This window comes from Callorhinus ursinus, unplaced genomic scaffold (genome assembly GCF_003265705.2).
Source record: "Callorhinus ursinus isolate GAN/ISIS: 27379988/994484 unplaced genomic scaffold, GSC_fseal_2.0 scaffold17, whole genome shotgun sequence".
In the NCBI taxonomy this organism is placed as follows: domain Eukaryota; kingdom Metazoa; phylum Chordata; class Mammalia; order Carnivora; family Otariidae; genus Callorhinus; species Callorhinus ursinus.
In genome coordinates, this window is record NW_027397079.1 from 3,517,289 (window position 1) to 3,540,573 (window position 23,285).

The 23,285-nt window shown below is 37.7% G+C and overlaps 1 protein-coding gene across 1 annotated transcript in view; it reads right to left on the bottom strand.

The window, feature by feature from the left end:
* CSMD1 (CUB and Sushi multiple domains 1) overlaps positions 1-23,285 on the bottom strand; it is a 2,052,675-nt gene that overhangs the window by 564,584 nt on the left and 1,464,806 nt on the right. Inside the window, exons 9-10 of the mRNA XM_073902260.1 lie at positions 14,137-14,261; positions 2,473-2,594 (exon numbers count right to left, since the gene is read on the bottom strand). Of these exons, the coding sequence (XP_073758361.1) occupies positions 2,473-2,594; positions 14,137-14,261 (247 nt within the window). The remainder of the gene's footprint in view (positions 1-2,472; positions 2,595-14,136; positions 14,262-23,285) is intronic.

Here is a 23,285-nt window from a genome sequence, read left to right on the forward strand (position 1 = left end):
TCTCCCAAGGAATCAAATTAAGTCTAATTATACTTAATGGCAATGACTGCTTCTTAATTTGGATGGTAATTCTGCTTAATTGAGATGCCTTCAGGTGTCTAAGTGGTGCTCTGGTAAAGAGTATTTGTGTGTACGAGTGCGTCAACCTGCAATGTCTTGTTTCTTCTCTGAACATTTCACCAAAATAAAGGAAAAAAGGCAAAGAATTTACTGAAGCAATATAACACAAGATTCCCGAAATTTAACGTGTTAATTGTTGAGTGTTCAGAATCAACAAAATCTGTACAAAATCATGAGAAATATCTATGTAAATGTATGCAAAGATGAGATGAGAAAAGTGAAACTCCTAAAATGAGAAAAATGTATCAATCCAAACTGCATACGTTCATTATTTTATTGATCATTTTACAGTTTGGCCAAGTTGAAAAATCACCTTCAAAATGTCAAAGAACGCACCTCATGCATTTTAACAAATTTTAGACCACAGGAGTCTGGTAAAACAGGAAAATAATGGGATCTAAAATACATCATAAACAAAATATGAATCTGATGATTACTGAAACTTCTTTCTTTGACATTTTGCTTGTGTGCATATGGTAGGCACACTGGTTGCCATAACCATCAGCCTTGTCTTCTGGCTTCCAGATAGTTCTTTCCTCAGGCCCCCTGGGAGCTGGGAGACTCAGTTGGACCTGAAGGGAAGTCCACTAGGGACATTCTAGAAAATTTCTTCCATTTTTGAGAAAGACATGCCTCATTTCTTCATTGACCATGATTACGTCACAGCCATCTTGTGACCTGAGGAGGGCAGGCATTGTTACCACCCTGGATATGGAGCAGGAAAGAATGGGAAACACCTGAATCTTCAACAATGTTCCTGAGCTCCTGAATTAAACCTGGAATCTTGCTGGCTCTACCCTTTTCTTATGTGAAATAGTGTTTCTTAAAAAGTTCTTCTAATACCTACAGCCAAAAACATCCTATTGACACAGTGAATAATCTATTATTTAATTTCCATATGGCATCCCTCATGGTGATAATGAAGTTCATAGCTGCAGAAATAAATGACTCTTCTTACAGAGACGAGAGCTAATGAAGTATCATCATGTGCAGGACCTCATCCTGCTGTAGGAGCAAAATAGCTGTGAAATCTTTCACAAGTACTTTCCGTGGATGTTGGTTTCTCACCTGTCAGGAAAAGGGTGTTCAGACAATAGGAATTCTAAGCTTACTTTTAGATAGAGATTTCAATTATTCTAATATGTATGAAAGAAAGAAACTCAGATACATAGGTATATCTGTAGTATGAAAATATTCATGATCATCCATATGTGATCTGGATTTAAATGAATTTTGAAAATACCATAAGGGTTTTAATCACATTTCCTGAAGATTTAGCTTGGAGCCACCTGCCTGTCCTATCAGAACACCATGGGTTTACTGCTTCTTCCACATAAAAGCCTTCAACGCTTTTAAGCTCTTTATATGACACTTAGAATTGCAAAAATCCTTATCATTTATGAAGCCCACTCCATCCTGCAACTGACACAGAGAGAAAACTATGCCATCAGCCTGACTCTCTTTGATTGTTTGGCTTCTCTGCATAACATCATGCACATCCCAGATCTCAGCAGCTAACAACACACTTGTGAATTCCAAATTTACTTCAACCAGTTATGTCCACTTAAATGAATATACAGCAGGCACCGCAGTCTCATTATGCCTAAAACCAAACTCATTATCTCTTCCCATAAAAAAACAAACAAACAAACAAAAAAATAAACAAAAAACAAAAATTTGTTCCTGAGGCCCTTTCCATGGTTCAGGGTAGGGAGATCCTATATTATTCCAAACAGGAACAATTTGGAAAATAAAGGAAGGTTATTATTAATAATGGTGCAGGGACCAGAGATGTAGGTTAGGGTGCCCCCGGTTCATTCTGGTAAGGGCTTCACCACCCACCACCCAACACATTCTTGATTCTCTCTTGATTCCATTGCCTTCATAGTTACTGTATGTATCCTTGAGAGTTCCCAAGAGAGTAGATCTTAAAAGTTCTACCACAATAATTTTATAATTATGTGAGATAACATATGTTAACTGTTTGCTATATATATATATATATATATATATATATATATACCTCAAATAATTACATTATACGCTCTATTGTAAGACAATATTATATGTCAATTATATCTCATCAAAACTGCTGAGGGGGGGAAAAGAACATAGACAGAACCTCCAGAACCAGTGGGAGGCTACCAAATGAAGAATACTCACTTTATATTTAATCCTAGACTGAGTTTCCAATAAATGTGGATATATCTACACAAGGCAGCATGAGCTCTTCAATTCAAACAGCAAACTGTATGGGTGCATGACATTTGCGAGGCTGTTCGTCTTAAACAGTTGTCTGAGTCAGAGTGTTGATTGCATCAGCTACACAGAGGTGGAAGGTGGAAGCCTTACCTTGTCTGGATCTGTTGTGGTAATGACCCACACACAGTGCGCATTGTCTTCATACTGCACCGGGTAATTAGGGGAGGTAATGATGCCACTGGGCCCACGCAGATTTGATCCACATGTTCTAGCTAGAAATACATAGAGATGGTATTATTTTCTGCAGCATTTTATCGGCATGGTGAAGACATAACAGAAACATGGAACATCAAATTAGCTATTCACTAATTATGATAAAAAGTGGTTCATGAACTCAAGTTGGTGAGGGAAGTTTGCTCAGCCATCAGGACCCTTGTTTGGTACCTGTGATGTTAAACTGAACCCAAGGCATTACCATTCAGAGAATGACCACGTTCCTGTTATCATCATACAATGTCAAATCAAATTGGTCCATCTCAAATCCCACTCTGACTCAAAAAGAGTCTGCATATACATTTCTCTGGACATGCCATAGATGGAGTTCCAGAGACCCCCCCCACTACGCCCTACAGTGTAGGATAACTTCGTCTTTTCCACTGTAAATGAGGATGGTGGGACAGATCATCGCCAAAATCTCTTTCAAGCTTTAGATTCTGTTCTGCAATCAACTATGCAAATTTCTTTACAGCACAATGCAAACAGGAACTTTAAATAGAGTCGACAATTTAGAGAAAGAAAATAGACATACGGACTCTAAAAGGAAAAAAGAAAAAAAACCCTACCTTAAATTGGAAGACCAAGCAAATTATAGAAATGACATAACCCAACAAATATGACTGTTTTTTACTATAAAACAAATATTTCAACTGACTTCCGTTTTAAGAAAGGAGTTTTTTTTTCCAAATCAATAGATAATTTTTAGAAATCAAGTGTCAGCTTGCAATGCAATCCAGTCTTCACATTAATAATTTGAACTGGGTTTGAGAAAAGAGCAGGAGAAACTAATTTCACAAGAAAGAACTAATGTAAGGGAAGCTATAGTTCATTTTCCTTAGATTTCATATCACACAACTGATTAAACTGTCACCCAATAAAAGATTAATCCTAGTCAGATTCCACCTCTCCCTAGTTCTTTTTCCTGGCTGAGCACCCAATACAGGTTCGGCATTGTTGTGGGTGATTCAGTCACAAAATTTAGAGAACAGGATTCCGACTTCCACGGGCCCTCTTATTGCTGAAGGGTCAGGAGAAACATTTAACTGAGCTCTTCCTTTTTTTCTTTTTTTTTTTTAACGATTTTATTTATTTCAGAGAGAGAGAGAGAAAGAGAGAGCACAAGAGGGAGTAGGGTCAGAGGGAGAAGCAGGCTCTCCTCTGAGCAGGGAGCCTGATGTGGGTGGGACTCGATTCTGAGCCAAGGCTTAACAGACTGACCCACCCAGGTGCTCTAACTGAGCTCTTCCTGACTGCCCCCAGGAATATACACTTCTTGTCCTATATATCAACATAACAATAGCACAAACCACACCTATTCCTGATAATAGTTCTTTATTGTAATGATTAACTTACAGATCTATCTTTCCTACAACATTGTAAATTTCTTGACTTTGAAAAAGCATCCTTCCCTTATCGTTAGCACCATATCCAGTGTCTATAATTGTGGGAATAAAAATGAAGAGTAGACAACTTTTTGGTTGTTTGATACTTACTATGAAAATAATTAGCTAAAAATTAATCTGCTATACACTGAATAAGAAAACCATGGGGTAATCAACGTTTAAAATATTGACATTTACTTCACAAATGGACAAGATTTCCTAGATCAAGATGCGTAAAAGACGATCTGTTTTTCAAGATTTGGTAGGTGTGTCCTGGCTCCAAAGGTCCTCCAACTGAGAGCTAACTGCACACAAACACATCCACCTCTTCACTCAATGAATCTAGTTTTAGGAGCATGTTTTCAGAACAGATCATGAGCTTCAGATGTGAAAGTCTCTTAAACCACCCTGTTAACAGCATTCATCAGAAAAACCGTAGAAGAAAAATTATCATTAATAAATGTTGAGTTACAATGTCTTTATCTTACATGCTCATTCTTTCTTAAATTTCACACTGAAAAGTTGATACAAGGAAAATGTTGTGTTACTTGATAAATATTTTTTTTACTTAATTTTGAATTAATAGTATCAAAGTGCCGTTCTAAGGATTTCAAACTTCAAAAAACACATCTAAAGAGTGAGTGAGTACAGTGGGGAACTACTTTGTTACATTCCCACAGACAATTTGTGTCCATCCAGCCATTAGCCCCAGCTATCACTCTGCTGGAAAGTTCACCAAATCTAACATTCGGTCAGTGGCCTTGTGTCCCACTTGACTGCTTTGAAGCTTGACCCTTAACTTGACTTATTCAAATCGCCTACCTGCTCTCCATGAAATTCATCTTACCACTGCTTGGGTAAATATGATTTTTAGTGATCATATATTTTAGTGAGATAACCATTACTAAAATATTTATAGGAAAGCAGCACGTTTCCCAGAGTTTCACACATACTTAGGACACTGTTTCACATAGAGTGAGTGATGAATCCAGTCTCCTCGGAGATATTTTTCACCAGAAATTGTCAGATTAATTCATAAAATAATTTTTATTTTTCTTTTTTGTCTAAAGAAATATATCTCCATTTTTGCAATGCGTTTTTCTAATCCATTAATTTTAACTATTTTTTAACCCATACTTTTTAAATCAAGCCATCAAAATAATCAGCAAAAATAAAATACGTGGGAATATTCAGGGCATATTCTGTTTTGGTAATTAGAACAATTCCTCGAATTTGATAGTTTTCCCCATAAATACTTGTAGTTTTTAAATAGTATAATGGCTTTATTTTTATTTTTTTAAACTTTTTTTTTAAAGATTTCTTTTTCCTTTTGTCAGAGAGAGAGAGAGCATGAGCAGGGGTGGAAGGAAAGAGGGAGAAGCAGGCTCTGCACTGAGGACCCTGGGATCATGACCTGAGCTGAAGGCAGAAGCTTAGCCGACTGAGCCACCCAGGAGTCCCAATAGTATAATGAGTTTATATAATACGATCTACCTATAATTATTTAATTCTAATCCTCTGCTATAAGAAACTGTTAAAACTTCAGCTAGTATCACAGACTTTACCCTTCGAAATCTTCCCCATCTTCATCATCTGCTTCACCAAATGATGATATTACCGTCATCACACCAGTTACGTTTGATTCATTAGGTGCTGCTTTCCGTATCAAGGCCCTCCTACTAATCACAGATAATCCTCAGATTTTCCACTGGCAACCACTCAAAGTCCAATGTGCAGAGTCCTTATTGAATAATAATGATGTATTTTGAATTATCATGATTTCTATGGATTATTATTCAGGTGTACACAGCGGTTGCCAGGCAGACTGGGCGTTATCTTCTGAATCTCCTGCAGACAGTCCGTCACCTGGGGTTCTCTTTCTATTCTGTGGTTCTGTGGCAGGTTATATGAAATGGCCAGTTCCCTGAACGTTAGGGCCAAGTAAGCCACACCGTTCGCTGTGTCACACCCCAAACTTCCTCCTCGTCAGCTTCAAGCATCAGAAGGCTAATTTCCTTCATATCCTCTGTATATCATATGTCTTGTGAAAACCTAATCTTTGTGAAGAATAAGAAGAGCTAGAGAAGAACACAGAACAGCCTGAGGGACGAGAAAGGAACCAGGACTAAGAACTCTACTGGCATGTGTCCGGTGGCTGAGCCTCATGTGCTGCAGAGCCAAGGGGATGTTCAGTGTGTGTGCTTCCACACCCCGACCCCTCCCCTAGATCATGTTCGGTAAGAATATGAGGGATGGGCCAGCCTCCAGGGCAGGAAGGAAGAACTGGAGTTGAGGGGATCAGCAGGGCTCACGGAACCTTCTAAAGGAGGATGGTTGGTATCCGTTTATCTGCAAACCGCATCTGTGTTGCTTTGCCAGCAGTTTTTCTGCTAAAATTGAATAGGAACTTGACCAGTGCTGCCGACATTCATAAATCCATGCTATTATCTAGTTCAGATGGTTGGAACCCTGAAGATTTGTCCCCTGGCCTGTCTCTTTCCACTCCTGGACTCTTGGCTGACTCCTCAGCGCACACTGGGAGTCGATCGTGTAGGTTTTCAGACAAGTACAGACCTGTTAACTTAGCAAAGCTGTCCGGATGATGGAGAGCAATTGCACAGTGCTCTTGGAGGAGGGGGGACTTCCTTGCCAACAGGGGCTTCTGTACTAAGCAAGGATTCAGGTAGTCCACAAAGTATTTCCTTGGCCAAAATACTTAAGCAATGATAATACTGTAATGTCAAACAAAGTTTTATAGAAAGATTTAAAAATATTTCCATATTTGAAATGTATATGTATATATTTTTACATATTATAACTAACCACTTTCTACTTATGCTAAAGTCTCTCCCTTGTTAAGATTTTCCTGGAAATACAACATCTAATATAAAGTAATACACACTTAAATGCTTAATAATGCTTAATACATGGCCTTTGGTACTCACCGTGACCTAATGTACAGCTAATATTACTCACGTGGCAGTATTCTAAATTGGTAAACTCAAAATTTACTTATATGTCTTATGTTTTTAAAATTAAATGAGAGGGCGCCTGGGTGGCTCAGTTGGTTAAGCAACTGCCTTCAGCTCAGGTCATGATCCTGGAGTCCCGGGATCGAGTCCCGCATCGGGCTCCTTGCTCAGCAGGGAGTCTGCTTCTCCCTCTGACCCCCTTCCCTCTCGTGCTCTCTGTCTCTCATTCTCTCTCTCTCAAATAAATAAATAAAATCTTTAAAATAAAAAAATTAAAAAAATAAAATTAAATGAGAATTCACAAAATGATAGTTGAAAATATATGAAGAGGGAAAGTGGACAGGGAGAAGAAAAAAACTGATTTTGAATGCAAATATATGCCATTTATCTGTTTAATCAATGAATATTTATTAAGTACAAAACATATTTGTTTCACATAATTTATCTTATGTAATATGAAGTAATAATTTGTCTACTTATGTAAATTCAGTTCCAGGAATCTGTACTGTTCTATAGTAACTATTTAATTAATCAAGTTAATTGGAGAGGAATATTCTAATTGAGTAAATTTAAATTAAGAGGTTACCCGGACTCAGTTGAAGCATGTTTCAAGCACATTAATAATATATTTGATACTCTGTTTCTTGTATGTTTTTAGGAGAAAGCATTTTTTTTCAATCACAGCTTTTATGTTTGTTTCCAGATTGTCAACCAAAGCAGAGAACGTATGTCATAGAGGTTAAGAGTTGATTGTCTTAATCAGAGCTGAGTTCCAAGCCTGGTTTATGCAGTTACTGGACGGCTAATCTTAATTTATGTCATTTTATGCCCCTCAGTTTATTCAGTGAGTATAATAAAAGTAACTCCATCTGTGATCGCTGTGAGGATTGAAAGGAGGGTAAGGAAGTCACTCAGCATGTGGCCCGGTGCACCACAGGCTGAGTATTACAGAAACACACGTGGCATGCTTATTGTGAGGAGGGCACGGTATCAGGCTTGGGCAATATAGCAGAGAGAGAACAAAACCGAAACCCTTGCCTTCCTCAGGTAATTAAATGCATAAACACACGCCGTCTAATCTAATGTGGACATAGCAACTTTCTAGAAGGGTCTGAGTAAGGGTTGGGGGAGTATCTGGAAAGGGCTTACTCGGGAAGATGGTGGTCATGGAAGGATTTTGGGAGATGACGTTTGAAGAAAGGTGCAAGACGGACAGCCACATGGGCACCTGAGGAAAGCGTCCCAGGCAGAAGGACAACACAACAGGATGCTAAGGCAGAAACTTCCCTATTATGTTCTAGGAATATAATCGGCACTAAATTAATGTTAGTGTTCAAGTCATTTTATGTCAACAGAAGTTGAGAGTATTATAAAAATACACAGCTTTATTATTTCCAATAACCTAATAAAAAAAAAGATAAAAACATATTTTTCACCCAAGTGGCCTTCAACTGAAAAGTATAAAACCTTGGGAGTCTAGAAGCAACAAGAGAAAATTTTCCAAATTCACTGGAATTACAATAAAAGTTAAAAGTCTGTATGTCTCTTTAAGTCTCTGAGGTCACAGCTATCTGGTAAAATAATCAGTATACAAAATATCATCTTAAAATTGATTTAAAATTTAATCTGGCAGAATGAAGAGTCCTTGTTCAGGTATAAGTGGCCTTTTGACTAATATTTACAAGGTCATTTCCGCATGGACAGAGAATATGGTAGGAAACAAACTACAAAAGTTCTTGGTAAATGACAACTTAATAAGTTGAAGGTAATTCTTAGCTAGCCTAACTTGGAGTCCCAAGGTAACAGCTTTATTCTATGACCCCCTGTGGCTCTAATTGGCTTCCACATAACTGCCCTTACAACTGCAAATAATACTTCACTTTTCTTAAGTGCTCTTTCAACTCAGTGAGCAACTAAAAATATTAATTCCACAGATCAGAGTGCATGAGCATTAAAGGAAGTTCTCTCTACTAAGCCCCTGTAAATATTGATGGAATGAAATGCCAAGCTGAAACATTTTACTTAAAAAAATAAAACTATGTCCCCTTCCTTTGTGTGTTTGCTTACTTTAAAAATCTACTGCCAAAAATATTTTATGTAGTTTTACATAGCGCATAACATTTTATCCTGTGAAAAATCATAATAGTTGTTTTCATATCTCTAAATGAAGTAAGCAGAATTTCAAACAAAATCTCTTGTATAATTACCAACCTTGACAACCATTCCTCTATTCAATAGCTGGAGGAAAAAGTAATGCCCCCCCGCATCCTCAAAGCTAATTAGCTAATGTAAGCATCGGCTAATGACACCAGTGTCCAGATGTGAAAGATCACTTCTGACTCACTGCAATTTATCAAATGCTTCCATCAGATATTCCTTCTCTAGAAGGCACAATAATTACCTAAGAGTTAGAGAACCTTCATGAAGATGGGAACCTTGAGAACAAGTCCTTAACTCACCTATCTGAAATCTCATAATGGGTCCAAAGCTCAGACCAGGGGCATTTTACAGCATTTGAGTGACGGCTGAATTTAGAACATGTTGGCTGAGATGATCAATATAAGGGCTCCTTTAAAGGCTCAGAATGAATCAAGAAAACCCAAACCATGATGTTCTCTTCTTACAGAGTATTTATTATGGTGAGAGCACAGACTGGAAAATGAACTCAGAAAATTGCTCTTGGCGTTTGAGACCCATCGATAGCTAAGTAAGTATTCCTATGGTCTGTTTTGGGTTTTATTCGAAAAATCATTAAGTTTCGTGGTAGCCATCTCCCCTTACATTTTAGATATCACAACCTATCTTTTTACAGAAATCGTTATAAAATCTCCCCTTCAATTTTTTTTAAATTTCCATTTAAAAATGTTTTCAGCTCTTCTGTAATTGATGAGCCCATCATCAGAACCAAGTAGAGGCATTTTTTTAAATTTTATTTATTTATTTCAGAGAGATGGGAAGGGCAGAGGGAGAGGGAGAAGCAGACTCCCCCCTGAGCAGGGAACCCGACGTGGGGCTTGATCCCAGGACTCCAGGATCATGACCTGAGACAAAGGCAGATGCTTAACTGTCTGAGGCACCCAGGCATCCTGAGGCACTATTTAAAGGAGGGAATGATGACAGGCTCAGAGTTCCTAAATACTGCCAACCTGAAAAACTTACAAATTTTAATGGATGAAAGTATATTCTCCAGTGAGAGATGCCACCCAGGGATACAGGGTATGACTCACTGAACTCATTTCTTCTCTTCATATCTACAAGGGTGTTTCTGCTTTCCCACAGGCTGAGCTAAGTATCTAGAGTTTTAATGTCCATAGTGGGCACTGGCCAGTATGACTACTGAGCATATGAGACATGGCTACTCTGAGATGAGATGTGTTCTAAGTTTAAAATACACCTGGATTTCCAAGTCATAACATGAAAAAAAAAGAAAGAAGGTAAAAAAAAATCTTCTTATAATCTTTATATTGACTATATGTTAAAAGGATAATACCTGTGGGATATTGTGTGAAATGTTATTAAAATTAATTTCACCTGTTTCACTTTTGCTTTTTTACTGGCTTTTAATCTGGCAACTAGACTTTTTTACATAGTTTTAATTATATATAGCTTGCATTTTATTTCTAGCGGAGAGCACAAATCTAGAGGTTCGTCAAAATAATCCTCTATAGGATCAGCCCACAGATGTACTAATACATGGGGTCATTCAGCTGTATGAGTAATTGATTATGTCATGTTACATGGTGATTACATGATGTTGTATAAGACTCTGCTTTCCAGATTAGAGGGATGCACGTTCCTGCTGGTTTTGAACAAGAAAGCTGTCCTCTTGTTAGGGGACCATATGGTTATAGGAGGTGAGTGCAGGGTAGAGAAGGGGAATGCACAGGTTTCTTACTTGACCATGATGCTCACAGATAAGTCTTTTCTAGTCCAGAAACTGGGATACTCCTATACACACCTTTCCAGCTGTTTTCATCCATATTGCTTACAGCTAAAACTCAGCACTGATACAAAAATGCCAACAGACATGAGAGAAGGCTGAATGATCGCCTGAGTGATCACTGGCTACCCTCTCACTCATAGAAAGCTGCAGGTGATACAGGGAAGAAAAAACAACAATAAACAACAACAACAAAACAATAAAACAAAAACAAAAACAAAACAGTTGTGATATCTATTCAGTGATTCATTCTACCTCTCCTTCTTATGGAAGTATATCTCCTTGGCAGAGATTTCTATTTCCCTTAATGTATATTTCCCCTTTCTTCCACAGAAATATAATTGTTTGTTGTATATTTGATTGCCCAGACTACAAATTATATTTCAAAGTCTCACAACCAGGTAGGAACACTTGGCTGGAATTTGGTCAGTGGTACCAAGCAGAAATGCACGTGATGTTTCCTGCTGGGCTTCTCCCTGCTTCCTCTAACCCTTCTGTATCCTATTACCTGGGATTTGGACAGCACCTTGGACCATGAGGGGGAGGGCCAGACCACAGGGCTGACAGGGTAAGTCTTGAGGAAATTTTTATCCCTGAGACAGAGCTGCCATCCTGCCTGTACTGCCTGACTCCTACCTTCTTTATGAGAAAGAAATCCATTTCCATTTGGTGGAAACTCTTCTAGGGTTTGGATTTTTGTCACCTAGTCTTTATCACCTAATTCTAAATAGTGTATCTCAAATTCTCTTTAGAAGGTTTCAGGCTTTTCTACTTCATTTTTTTTGATTGTTTAATATTTTACTACTCCAAATATACTAAAATATAATTTCCTTAAAATGTAAAGTTTAAAAAACTACGGTTATTGTTCCCTAGACACAATCTCTTCTGGTTGAGGTATACATATTGGATATATACATCCTTCATGGAAATGTCTTCTTAAAACTTACTTCCAACTACTATAGCTCATCATTTCAGAAAGCTAAAAAGTAATTGGACAATTACTAAATTGAGCATGAACTAAAGGATTACTCCATAAAAATGAAGGTATATCTAGTTTAAGGAAAACCACAGGGTCACCAGCTGGGAGGAGGAAAGAGGGCACAGTAGAGGTGAGTGCTCCTCGCTTCTGGGTATGAGGAAGGTGGGTGTCGGAGAGTGATTGGTCTCTTGTGGAAAACAAGCCCAGAGAACCACACAGCCAGGATGCCACGGGAGAGCACTTCTCTTCTAAAACATCATTCAGTAGGATGTGAGAATCTGTGGGAACTGGAAGCTAAAAGGCTCTCTGTGCAATTATCTGAGTGACGTGTTTGGAGGTGGAGGCTGAAGAAGGATATCTCTCCACCCCTACAGCCTGGGTGGGGAGCCCTGTCTGCTAGGAGGTGAGAGCCCCTGGGTGTTTGATACCAAGTCAGGTTATAAGTGGGGGCCAGGATCCCGACAGATTGTTTTGAGTTTAAGATGAGATTCAGGGCAAAAAAAGAAAAAGACATGGATTAAGAAATAAGATAAGAATCAAATAATATCCTACACATATATTTCATTTATGTGACTCCAAAATATCAGTTTAAAATGGGTGCACATTTCCTAGTTTTGTCTAGTTTGGGCTTTTAAAATAATGACATATTTTTCTGGTATTGAAAAGCAAGGAAAACATTAAAGAATAAAAGCATTTCCCCCCCCTTAGGGGAAAAATTTTCCCTTGGGGGGGAAATAATATCAGTGAATTAGTCCTCATTTATTTCTGGGAGCATTACACATTACCATCACTTGGTAGGAACATGACTTTTTCTGTAGTTCCTTTGGAAGCCAGGTACTGTCACTTTAGTATTAGACAAAGTTGGTCTAGTAACAAAGAGCAGAAGGGCATAGCATTCACATTTCCTTGACCAGAGATTGGTGCATCTCCAAGAAGCATAGGAAGGAGCCTCCTTCAGCCAGAACACAGACGAAGTCTGTCCTAGGGTGCATGAAGATGCCACAATGCTGCATTTCCCACAGTTTATAAAACCTCAAGTAGTTATAGGTAAGGGGAACAATATACCAAATCCTGCAAGAAGTCTTCCTTAGATAAAGTTAGCAATGTATTTGGTAACTACTTGATTTCATAGGATGTATCTGACATTGTTTAAAATTTATAAAATATGAATCTTTTCACCATAAAAAAGGCTATAAGGAGACATAAAATATTGTTATATATAAAACTTCCATTTTTACTCCATGGTCGACTTTGTGCTTTTTTTCCCCTTCCTTTAAAAGTACCAGTTTGGGTGGCTCAGTCATTAAGCTTCTGCCTTTGGCTCAGATCATGACACCAGGGTCCTGGAATCGAGCCCCGCATCGGGCTCCTGGCTCGGCAGGAGGCCTGCGTCTCCCTCTCCCACTGCCCCTGCTTGTGTTCCCTCTCTCGCTGTGTCTCTCTGTGTTAAATAAATAAAATCTTTAAAAATAAAAAAATGAAAATAAATAAATAAATAAAAGTATTAGTTTGCATAAATTATTTTATGGCCAAAATGCAAAAACTATAACCAAAATCAAACCCTCGTTTTTCTTTGGATTTTTATTAATTTTCCATATTAAAACAGCCAAAACAGTTTTCTGCTGTTTTCACTGTGGTTTGTATAATTCTGGTAGGACTATTCATATACTTCCTGGAAGTTACAAATCAATATTTTGACATTTTTGAAGAAGAAGATGATGATGCACTCTTTTGTTCTGCTATGTCAGAGATCAGTTTAAGACAATCTATTAGTGAAATATTAACTCAGGATCGTACTAATAAACTTCCTTTATCACTGGTGTCATCAAAACCCAAGAATTAACCTGCCATTGAAAGGTGAGCATTTTTAGATTTGCAGGGGCATGCATAAAACTTGCCAAAGGATCTGGTTACATAACCTATTTTCATAATGTGCAAACTGTGTGTGTATATAGATGAGCACCAAGTTGAACTGAGTAAGTGTGTGTGCATGCATTTGAATGATTAGATTTGCTCCCATAGTTTCGGAGTTTAAAAACCACTAATATCCTTGGAAATGTTTGCTTGCTAACCAATTTCAAAGAAATATTTCTTTTCTACCCACTTCACTAGGAAAACATGCATCATCATCTGCTTTGTTCTGCTTTGTTTGTACACGAAGTACATGATGCTGCTTTGCAGTTCAGTCTCACCGAGTATTCACAGAACATGCGACCTGTAACGGAAGACGGAACGACCGTGAGAACACCAGGGCGTACACCTTACCGCGGCAAATGGGCCGATGGTCACTCCACGCAGCCAGTGTCTCTGTGACTCTCTGACAGGTTATGCTCTTGGATCCCTGGAGCACGTAATTGTCCTCACAGGAGAACTGTACATTTGCACCAACCCTAAGCAATTAAAACAAAACAAAACAACCCAAATTATTCTTGGAAACCTTCTTTTAAAAAAATTAGCATAGTGCTGTGAGTATATTATGCCATCCAGTGAATATCACACATCAAGCAACCCATTAGAAAATTATTCTTAGATATGACCATATAATTTAGCAAAAGATAGAGTCTCAAGGCCTGGGTTCAATTTCTGTTGTGCCAACTTCATAGCTAAATAAATGTATGAACCTTAATTTCTTATCTGTAAAATAGACAAAATAACGAAGGTGATCCGACTTCATGCTGTGGCTTACTTAAGAAACTGTGTAGAAAAACAGTTGCACACCCTGAAAACAAAACAATGTTGCAGTCATTCCTTGTGAATAAACGTCTACAAAAACAAGGATTGAAAAAGTCTAGGGGCGCCTGGGTGGCTCAGTTGGTTGAGTGTCTGCCTTCGGCTCAGGTCATGATCCTAGGGTCCTGGGATCGAGCCCCGCATCAGGCTCCCTGCTCAGTGGGAAGCCTGCTTCTCCCTCTCACACTCCTCCTGCTTGTGTTCCCTCTCTCGTTGTCTGTCAATAAATAAATAAATAAATAAATAAATAAATAAATAAATAAATAAATAAAACTTTAAAAAAAAGAAAAAAAGTCCAGGTTAGAAAAATGTCTCCTTACACAGGAAGACAAGTGCTACAGGGTACCACTTACATGAAGGGCCTAAAATAGTCAAACTCACAAAATCAAGGGCTGGAGGGTAGTTCCTAGGGGCCTGGGGGGAGAGGAGATGGGGTGTTATTAATCAACTGTCATAAAGTTTTATTTAAGTAAGATGAATAAGCACTAGAGATCAGAAACACAACACTGAGCCTCTAGTCAACAGTAATGTGGACTTATAATTGGCTAAAAGGATAGACCTCATGAGAAGTGTTTTATCACATAAAATAAAATAAAATAAAATAAAATAAAATAAAATAAAATAATTAAAATAAAATAAAATAAAATAAAATTATTAAATTAAATTAAATTAAAATAAAATATAAAATAAATAAAATAATAAAATAAAATAAAATAAAATAAAATAAAATAAAATAAAATAAAATTTTATTTAATAAAATTTCTCCCAAAGAAGGGCAGGACAGAGAAAATGTCTCACTAAAAAAAATCTATGTTACTACCACAAACATTATATTCAGAAGGCGGGTACGATATTTCAGAAATACACCTTACAGGAAAAGAATTATTTGTTTTAGAAAAAAGCAATCCATCCAGCCTAAAGTTGGGTGACACATTGTTCTGGCTCCAGAGCTGCATCTGCAAAACTGAAGCTCTAAGGTTTTAAGAGTAACAAAATTTTGTTGTAGAACAACTATTCAACAGGTGCATAACAAAATGTGCCAGGCACACACTGGTCTGAATACACGCTATTCCTTCCTCTAAACCTTAGTCTGGCATGGAGCTGAGTGTAGTAGTATTTTGGTATGGGACAAGCCTATTACTTCAAGAGGAAATTCTACACATTTTCTTTCTTTCTTTTTAACATATAATGTATTATTTGTTTCAGAGGTACAGGTCTGTGATTCAACAGTCTTGCACAATTCACAGCACTCACCATAGTACATACCCTCCCCAATGTCCATCAGCCAGCCACCCCATCCCTACCACCCCCCCGCCACTCCAGCAACCCTCAGTTTGTTTCCTGAGATTAAGAGTCTCATATGGTTTGTCTCCCTCTCTGGTTTCATCTTGTTTCATTTTTTCCTCCCTTCCCCTATGATCCTCTGCCTTGTTTCTCAAATTCCACATATCAGTGAGATCATATTTGAGAGACCCTCAAGTTGATGTTAACAAAAATGGGAATGCAAGGGAGTCTTTGTGGGAAAAGATGCACAGTGGCCCATGTGCATGGATACAGTTAATAACAGATGCAAGAGTGAGGGAAAATAAACTAATGCATTCCCTTCTTGCTTATCGAAATCATCTCATCTATGATCTCAGAGTGAGTATTACTCAAGTGATATTATCTCAGAATTTCCCACACTTCTAAATAACACTCTGTGGATGGTCATAGATGTCTGCAAAAATCATCACATCAGGGTCAGACCAACATGAAAAATTCTGGATTCAACAAAAGTTAGCATCTTTCTTTTCTAAAGGGTCTTCTCAGTGTACTGAAATTAAATATGCAAAAATGCATTTTGCTTACCTAAGAGAATATAAAGTATATAAAAATTTCCAAGCTTATATATCCAGGAAGCCCCTTTTCACCAACAATCCAGGGCAACTAGAACTCTATGGAACAAATTTTGAGAAACACTGTATTGTAGGTACATAACATGTCTTACCTTTGAAAGTGAAAAGTGTAGAAACCAAATTCTAGACCTAATTCTCATTTTTATTGTCAGTCCTACCAGTTATTTAGAAAAGCCATATGTGTTAGACACATCTGTCTATAATTTCTGCTCATTGGCTTTTGTTTAAACCTCTGGAGCCACACTGAATAAATGAAATATATACAAAAATTTTGCTCTGAAAGCAACTATTATTTCTCTGTTTTCAGCCCTATCTTTACTTTCTTCTATTTACCAAAATCTGTTTTCACATATTTTGTCATTCTTTTAATACATTTCTATTGAACATCTACTATATGCTACTTCACTCTAGGTATCAAAGATGCAAATGTTAACAAAAAGTTAAAATTTAAGGTCCCAACCTAATCCAAGTTGATTTTCTGGAAAGAACTCTTAGAAGAAAATTCCAGAAAAAAAAGTTAATACCTCCCCATTGACAGGTAAATTTAGAACACCTTAGATTAATTATGTTGAACAACTTTGACAATTGCTAGTAGTTGGAAAGTGTAAGAAATAACAGGGAACTGAAGTTGTGTAAGATCAAGATATATTATACATAGATAATAAATACCTAAGTGGCAAAATTTAAGTTATACAGTTAAAGTAGCATATTTTGTGTTTTAAATAGAACAGGGAAAATAAATGTGTCAGTTCTTTAATGCTTAGCTCTTCTGAAAAGCTCATCACTCAAGTTTCTGAATTCCAAAGACATTCCATTTGTCACCATCTACTTGACTTTACCGACCATGATTTGAACAGTCTTTTGAGGTGAATGAACTATTTCTAAATATGGCTCAGTTTTAACACAAACTATTTCTAAATTCGCTTTTCGTAAATAATGGCTGTGCCTTTATTTAATATTGTTTCATAATTATTTCTGAGGATAAAAAAACTGAAAAACAGCAACTGAATTGACTTAAAGTTTAAAGCAGAATCCAAAGTAAGATATGTGATTTCTAACTGTCCATGAATTACAAGAGATATAAACCATCTAGGTAGAGAGATCCCACATCTTTCCTCAACCCATAGTGGTTGACTTCTATTGAACCTACTGAAGTAACCACTTCCTTCATTTAGAGTTCTCTAAATCAATAGACAGATCAATAGGTGGAGATAGATGATGATAGATAGATAGATAGATGATAGATAGATAGATACATAGATAGATAGATGATACATAAAGAATCTGCGTCTTTGTTTAAAGCAGAACTCCAAGCCGAAGCAATGAAGGATAGGGAGCGCTAGCAGAGACGTGAGAGGAGGCTGTGTCATGGCTGTGGAAATGTGGGGCCCTGTTTTCCTACCAGGCCTTGGACCAAGAAGCAGGTTGGAATGAGGTGGAATAAGACAGGATCTTCCAGTGTTGCCTGTGGGGATCCCAGGGCAATGCTGGACTTGTTCCCATTTTCCATCTGTGACCTCACAACAAATTCTCTGTGTCTTATGGTGTAGCCTCTCCAGAGGAAAGTATGGCAAGATGAATCGCTTAATGGCGATGAGAAGATAGGGCCCCTGGAATGATAGAGCAGTGCACCCCCAAAGTCTCACAGCCTTTGCGTGCTGGCTTCAGAGGCCATAGTTCTGGAAGTCATTCCCCAGCCAGGAGGAGGGTGTGCGTCCTGCCAGAGCCTTGAGGGAGACCATGGTGGCAACCCATGGGGCACACAATGAGGTGGACACGTCGTGTCTTCTCCCCACCTTTGCTGGGATGGCCTTTTCTTAAGCCCTGGCATTTAACATCGTAAAGACAGAGAGAAAGAGGTAACTGACTTTAAACTTAATGAATTGACAAATCATTGATTTTCATAACTTCAAGGATGAATACATAAATTTTTCTGACTCAGACAAAACGGGGATTTATTAAAAAAATGACAGTATAAATAAAATTACATTTTGTACATCTGAATTCATGAACCTATAATTCAACCTCCTATATACACTTTAGTTAACTTTGCAAATAATACAATATCCTTATCATATGCAGGTCTCTCTCCTGCTTCTCCCCATCTCGCCTTTCATTTTGCTCTCTGCCTCTTCCTCCTTACTGTTTTTTTTTAATCATTAAAAAATTACTTACCTCTCATAAATAAAATTAATTCTTCCAGTGGTTTCTGGAGGAAGGTGCAAAAAATTTTTCCTGAAAACTATATTAAAATGATTTGAAGGTATTTCTTAACTTCAGAAAAAGGGGAAAAATGATATTTGATCCAAGGAAAGAAATGAGAAGAAAATTGTCAGGAGCACTTCTAATGTCCTTCAACATCTTTAGAATATTTAGACTCAAGTTCTAACCCTATTCATAAATATCCCCAATGCCTTAAAAACTGCCTGGCACATCATAGACCCTCAATAAATATGTGTTGAATGAAGGAATAAAGAGAAGCCACTTTCCCGAGGCCATGTATGATAATCTGTCATTAAAATAGGACTGAGAAATAATTCTAGCAAAGAAATGTATCTGCTCTCCACCCTCTTGTATTGCCCTTTATTCTGCTCTACCGATATCGGCTTGACAATTGCTTATGGTCAGCCTTTAATGCACTGGGCACTGTGCAAGTTATAAGGATGTATTGATGAGCTACTAGGGGTAAGAGATACTTCATCAATGAATGCACAATGAGTTATCTAAATCTGTGCTGCTACGGGAAAACAACACATTTTGCCTTTAGTGAAAAGGTAAGAAAAGTTTACTGCTAGCAAAGAAGATACACAGAATTTATTTGCTATTTTGCTGTTTTTTCCACAATGAGGGTAGGTGTTCTAAATTGAACTCCCCTCCCCACACTTCATAGAAAGCCCTGTTGGTTTCAGAAGTGATGGTTTGTTCCAGGAATTGAAGATAGCCAGGTTTGTCCACAATCGTATTTTCCAACACTATTCTGAAAGCCACTCAAGGTGTCTCACTCCCTCCCAGCCCAGAGTTTCTCCCCCAGAGACACACAACTTTGGTGTCCTGTCCTTCACCCCTTCTACTTTCTCTTTGATAAGGAACTTCGTTCTTTTAATGCTCTCTTCTATGTTTCACTTGAGAAATATTAACCTGAAGCACACAAGTCTAGAAGATGTGAGGCTAGACAAATAGGCCACCCAGAAAAGGCAGGTATCAAGAGCAAAAGTCACCACTGAGGGAATGCCTTGTGTTTTGTTCACTTTGAAATCTCTCCCAGACCTTAGCATTGAGCTTATCCTATCCCTGAAACAAATAACTGTGGAATGACCAAGAGACAAAGATGTGATTCAGATCATCTGTAAATGTCCATTGAGCCAATGCATCTGAAGACTATAGGAGCAAAAACGCAACAGCCTCAGGAAGAAATCCACCTCTGCATCCATTTTGTAGGTGCATCTTTGGGATCATTTGCCTCTATCTCAAAATAAGTTGTTTTAGATGAGCCCACTGATTCTCTAATAAGTGAGTCCTTCCTCCCCTCGGAAAGGACCTTTGATACTTAACTGGATGCTCTCCATTAACTGAAAGTTGTGGTCCTCATACAGGAGACTGAAAGCCTGCAAGGACAATCTGTGCTAACCCAGGTACTTGTACCTAAGATACCATCAAAGTGCACGGTCTGCACAGTGACACAGACAATGTCATCGTCAGAGAGATAAATGCACAGCTGCTGTGAGTTTTGGAATGTCTTTTATTACCCTTTTGATTTTCACACATACTGTATCATTTCTGGGTCATTTTTTTTATAGAGACAGTTTTTAGACTCATCTCCTCAAACCTTGAGGCAATTTAGGACCACTAAAAATGCATTACAGAGTAGATGGATCTCTCTAGCCTAAGGAAAGAACAGAAACTAATATTTCATATCATTTTTAGAGGCTGTATGTTAACAGTTGTGCAACAACCCTAATGACGGTGGGAATATACTTCGAGGGGATGAGGAACAATAATGCCGTGACAGGGGCTTCAACTGGCCAGTGATCTTCAAACAGTGACTAGCCTTCAGAGGCACACCATTTAGAACAACGTGAGAGTTTCCCCATGAGGCAATTTAAGTCTTCCAAGTATGTTTTAAGTTCATGGGAATCTGTCATTTGCCCAACAACGTAGAAACATTAAATCCTCCTCTTCACGACCCACCCACCCGTACCTACAGAAGCAGAAGCCAGATCCACACTATGACAAAGGATGCATTTTGGGAAGGAACAGGTGGGAAGGGGACCTGGATGCTGCAGGAGAAGCTGGTCCCTCAATGACAGAACTTTCCCACAGGCTCTTCTCCTATTGCCTTTGTGTCTGCTTGCCAGTGCTGAGGCAGGAGGTCCTCTCCAGTCAGGAGCAGACATTTTTCATTAACCCTCCCCTCGTGATTTTGGGATAACAAGCTTGATAATACCCAGAAGTTCCAAAAAGCTCAGTAGTGCCTGTACATTTACCTCTAGACTCATGTTTGCCATTGTTTTCTGGTTTCCAATACTACTCCATCCTGTTATCCCTGAAACCCCTGCTCGTTCATGGAAGATCTCACAGGCCTTACTTCTTTACTAATTTTTCCTAGAACATTATTTGGTGGAGGCCATGACTGGGCAATATTTTAGTGGGGGGATGGATCAAGTTGGCAACCCTTTTTTCTTCAGGATTTTGCAGACATATAGATGCCATTGAAGACAAGCTACTGGAAGAGCCTTCTAATAATGAGATTTACACACACTTTTTCACACAATACTTTATGATCTCAAACACTTGTTTTCAAGTGTAAGCCCTTCTGAGTGGTTATGCCCACCTGTCTCTAATAATTTTTTATGGATGACATATACCAGGCAGTCCAATGGTTGTCGACCTTGTTTGCCCATTGAAATGGGCACTTAAAAACTCCAAATACTGAGGTATCTAGAGTGATCCAATTCATAAGCACATAATGTGGTTTCTAGGAGACATACGCAGTGGGGGATGAGAAGTTACTGTTTTGTTTTGGAAGATGAAATAGTTCTGGAGACAGATGGCGGGGATGGTTGCACAACAGTGTGAATGTGCTTAATAACCCTGAACTACATGCTTAAAAATGGTTAAGATGGTGAATTTTATGCTAAATACATTTTACCACAATTAAAAATTTAAAATTTTTCTAATGCTCAGGCCATATTCCTGATCAATTAAATTAGAATCTTTGGGGACAGTTAAGAGTATGGCTGCTGTCAGATCTCCATCTAGAAGCGATCAATGAACACTAACTCTCCATCCATTCTTTCCATGGATGTATTTTTTTGGTGGAGGTGCATTGTTCAAGGAAGCAAGTGATGAGAGATGCTGAGGACTTTTTAAGTGAATTGGAAACATTGGGGAGCAGGAGAATGGCCCCAAATAAATGCACTGGTTAATTATTTAGTGTTCACTGCATTTATAATCTTCTTAAAGTTGGAAACTCTTTTGTGTGTCAGTGATGATGATCTCACATGCTTCCTTCACCCTTGAGGTTGTTGGCACCCCTAAGTAGCATCACAGAAGTTCTGTAGAATTGTATTCTATAAGAGATTAAGGTAAAAGTATGACTAAGAGATACAGAGATTTGCAGCTCTAACAGAGTTTAGAAATCAAGTCTTCTATTTCAACTCTTTTACAGAAGAGAAAACCAATAAACAGAGAAATAAACTGCATTACAAAGGCCATTGTAGAGAGCACTAGTATTCACATAGTATTTAAAAAGCCATTTCTGTTGACCAAGTGGGCTAATAATGTCATCAACTATCTTTTGCATTTTGAAACTAACAAATTAAGGTATGCTTAAATAACCATGATCTATTGTCCCAGAAAACTACTTAAATGGATATTATTATTTTGATGAAAAAATAACTTAACTATTACAGATATTGGAAAGACTGTGGAAGAGAGAGAAGAATGTTCCATGAGTTCTACTTGGTGGATTCTTTATTGGGGACAGCTTTAATCAGAAAAATGAGACCTGAAACATTCATAGGGTGTCTTTCTCAAAGGCACATGATGGTTTCAAATAGTGTGGACAGGAAAATATTGGTCGTGATATTTCTTTAAGTTGTTTTTAAAAATACAGCCAATGCTTTTTGAAAGAAGAGTAATGATTGGCAAATATTTTTCGTAGACCGCAGTCTCTTAGTAACAGAGACTCTTATAGAGAATGAGATGCCCACATTCAGTAAACAGCATAGAAACGAGTGATGTCCCTCCAATATTTTTCAAATTTTATATGGTTTGTATGTTTTTATGCTGGTTTATATACTGTTAGTGTAATTGTTTATATTTTCATGTAACAAAAGGCAGGTGGCTCTGGTATCAATGAAATTGACTTACGGTGGAAAAATACTAAAGCTTGCTGCACCAACATTTTAAAACTATAAAGAAAATTATCAGTAGTAAGAAATACCAAAGGGAAAAAAAAAAGAAAAGAAAAGAAAGAAATTTATCAAAGTGTTATAAGAAAACAGGGCTGAAGGTGAAATTTAGTAGAAATGAGTTTACCAAGAGACTTGGGTTATGGATTTTTTTCCTGCTTCTCATTGATTATGTAATAGTATTTTATGTATCCCAGTTTCTCCTTTCATTGGATGACACATAATTCCACTTGACACCTTTGACTTCATAAAGTGTACAAATATGAGATTCCTTTGAGAAAAAAGGGCCATGATGTAAGAACAAATAGTATTAACTTGAATAGTGATCTATAAAAAATCAATAATATAAATTAAATATTTGTTTCTTAAGTCAGAA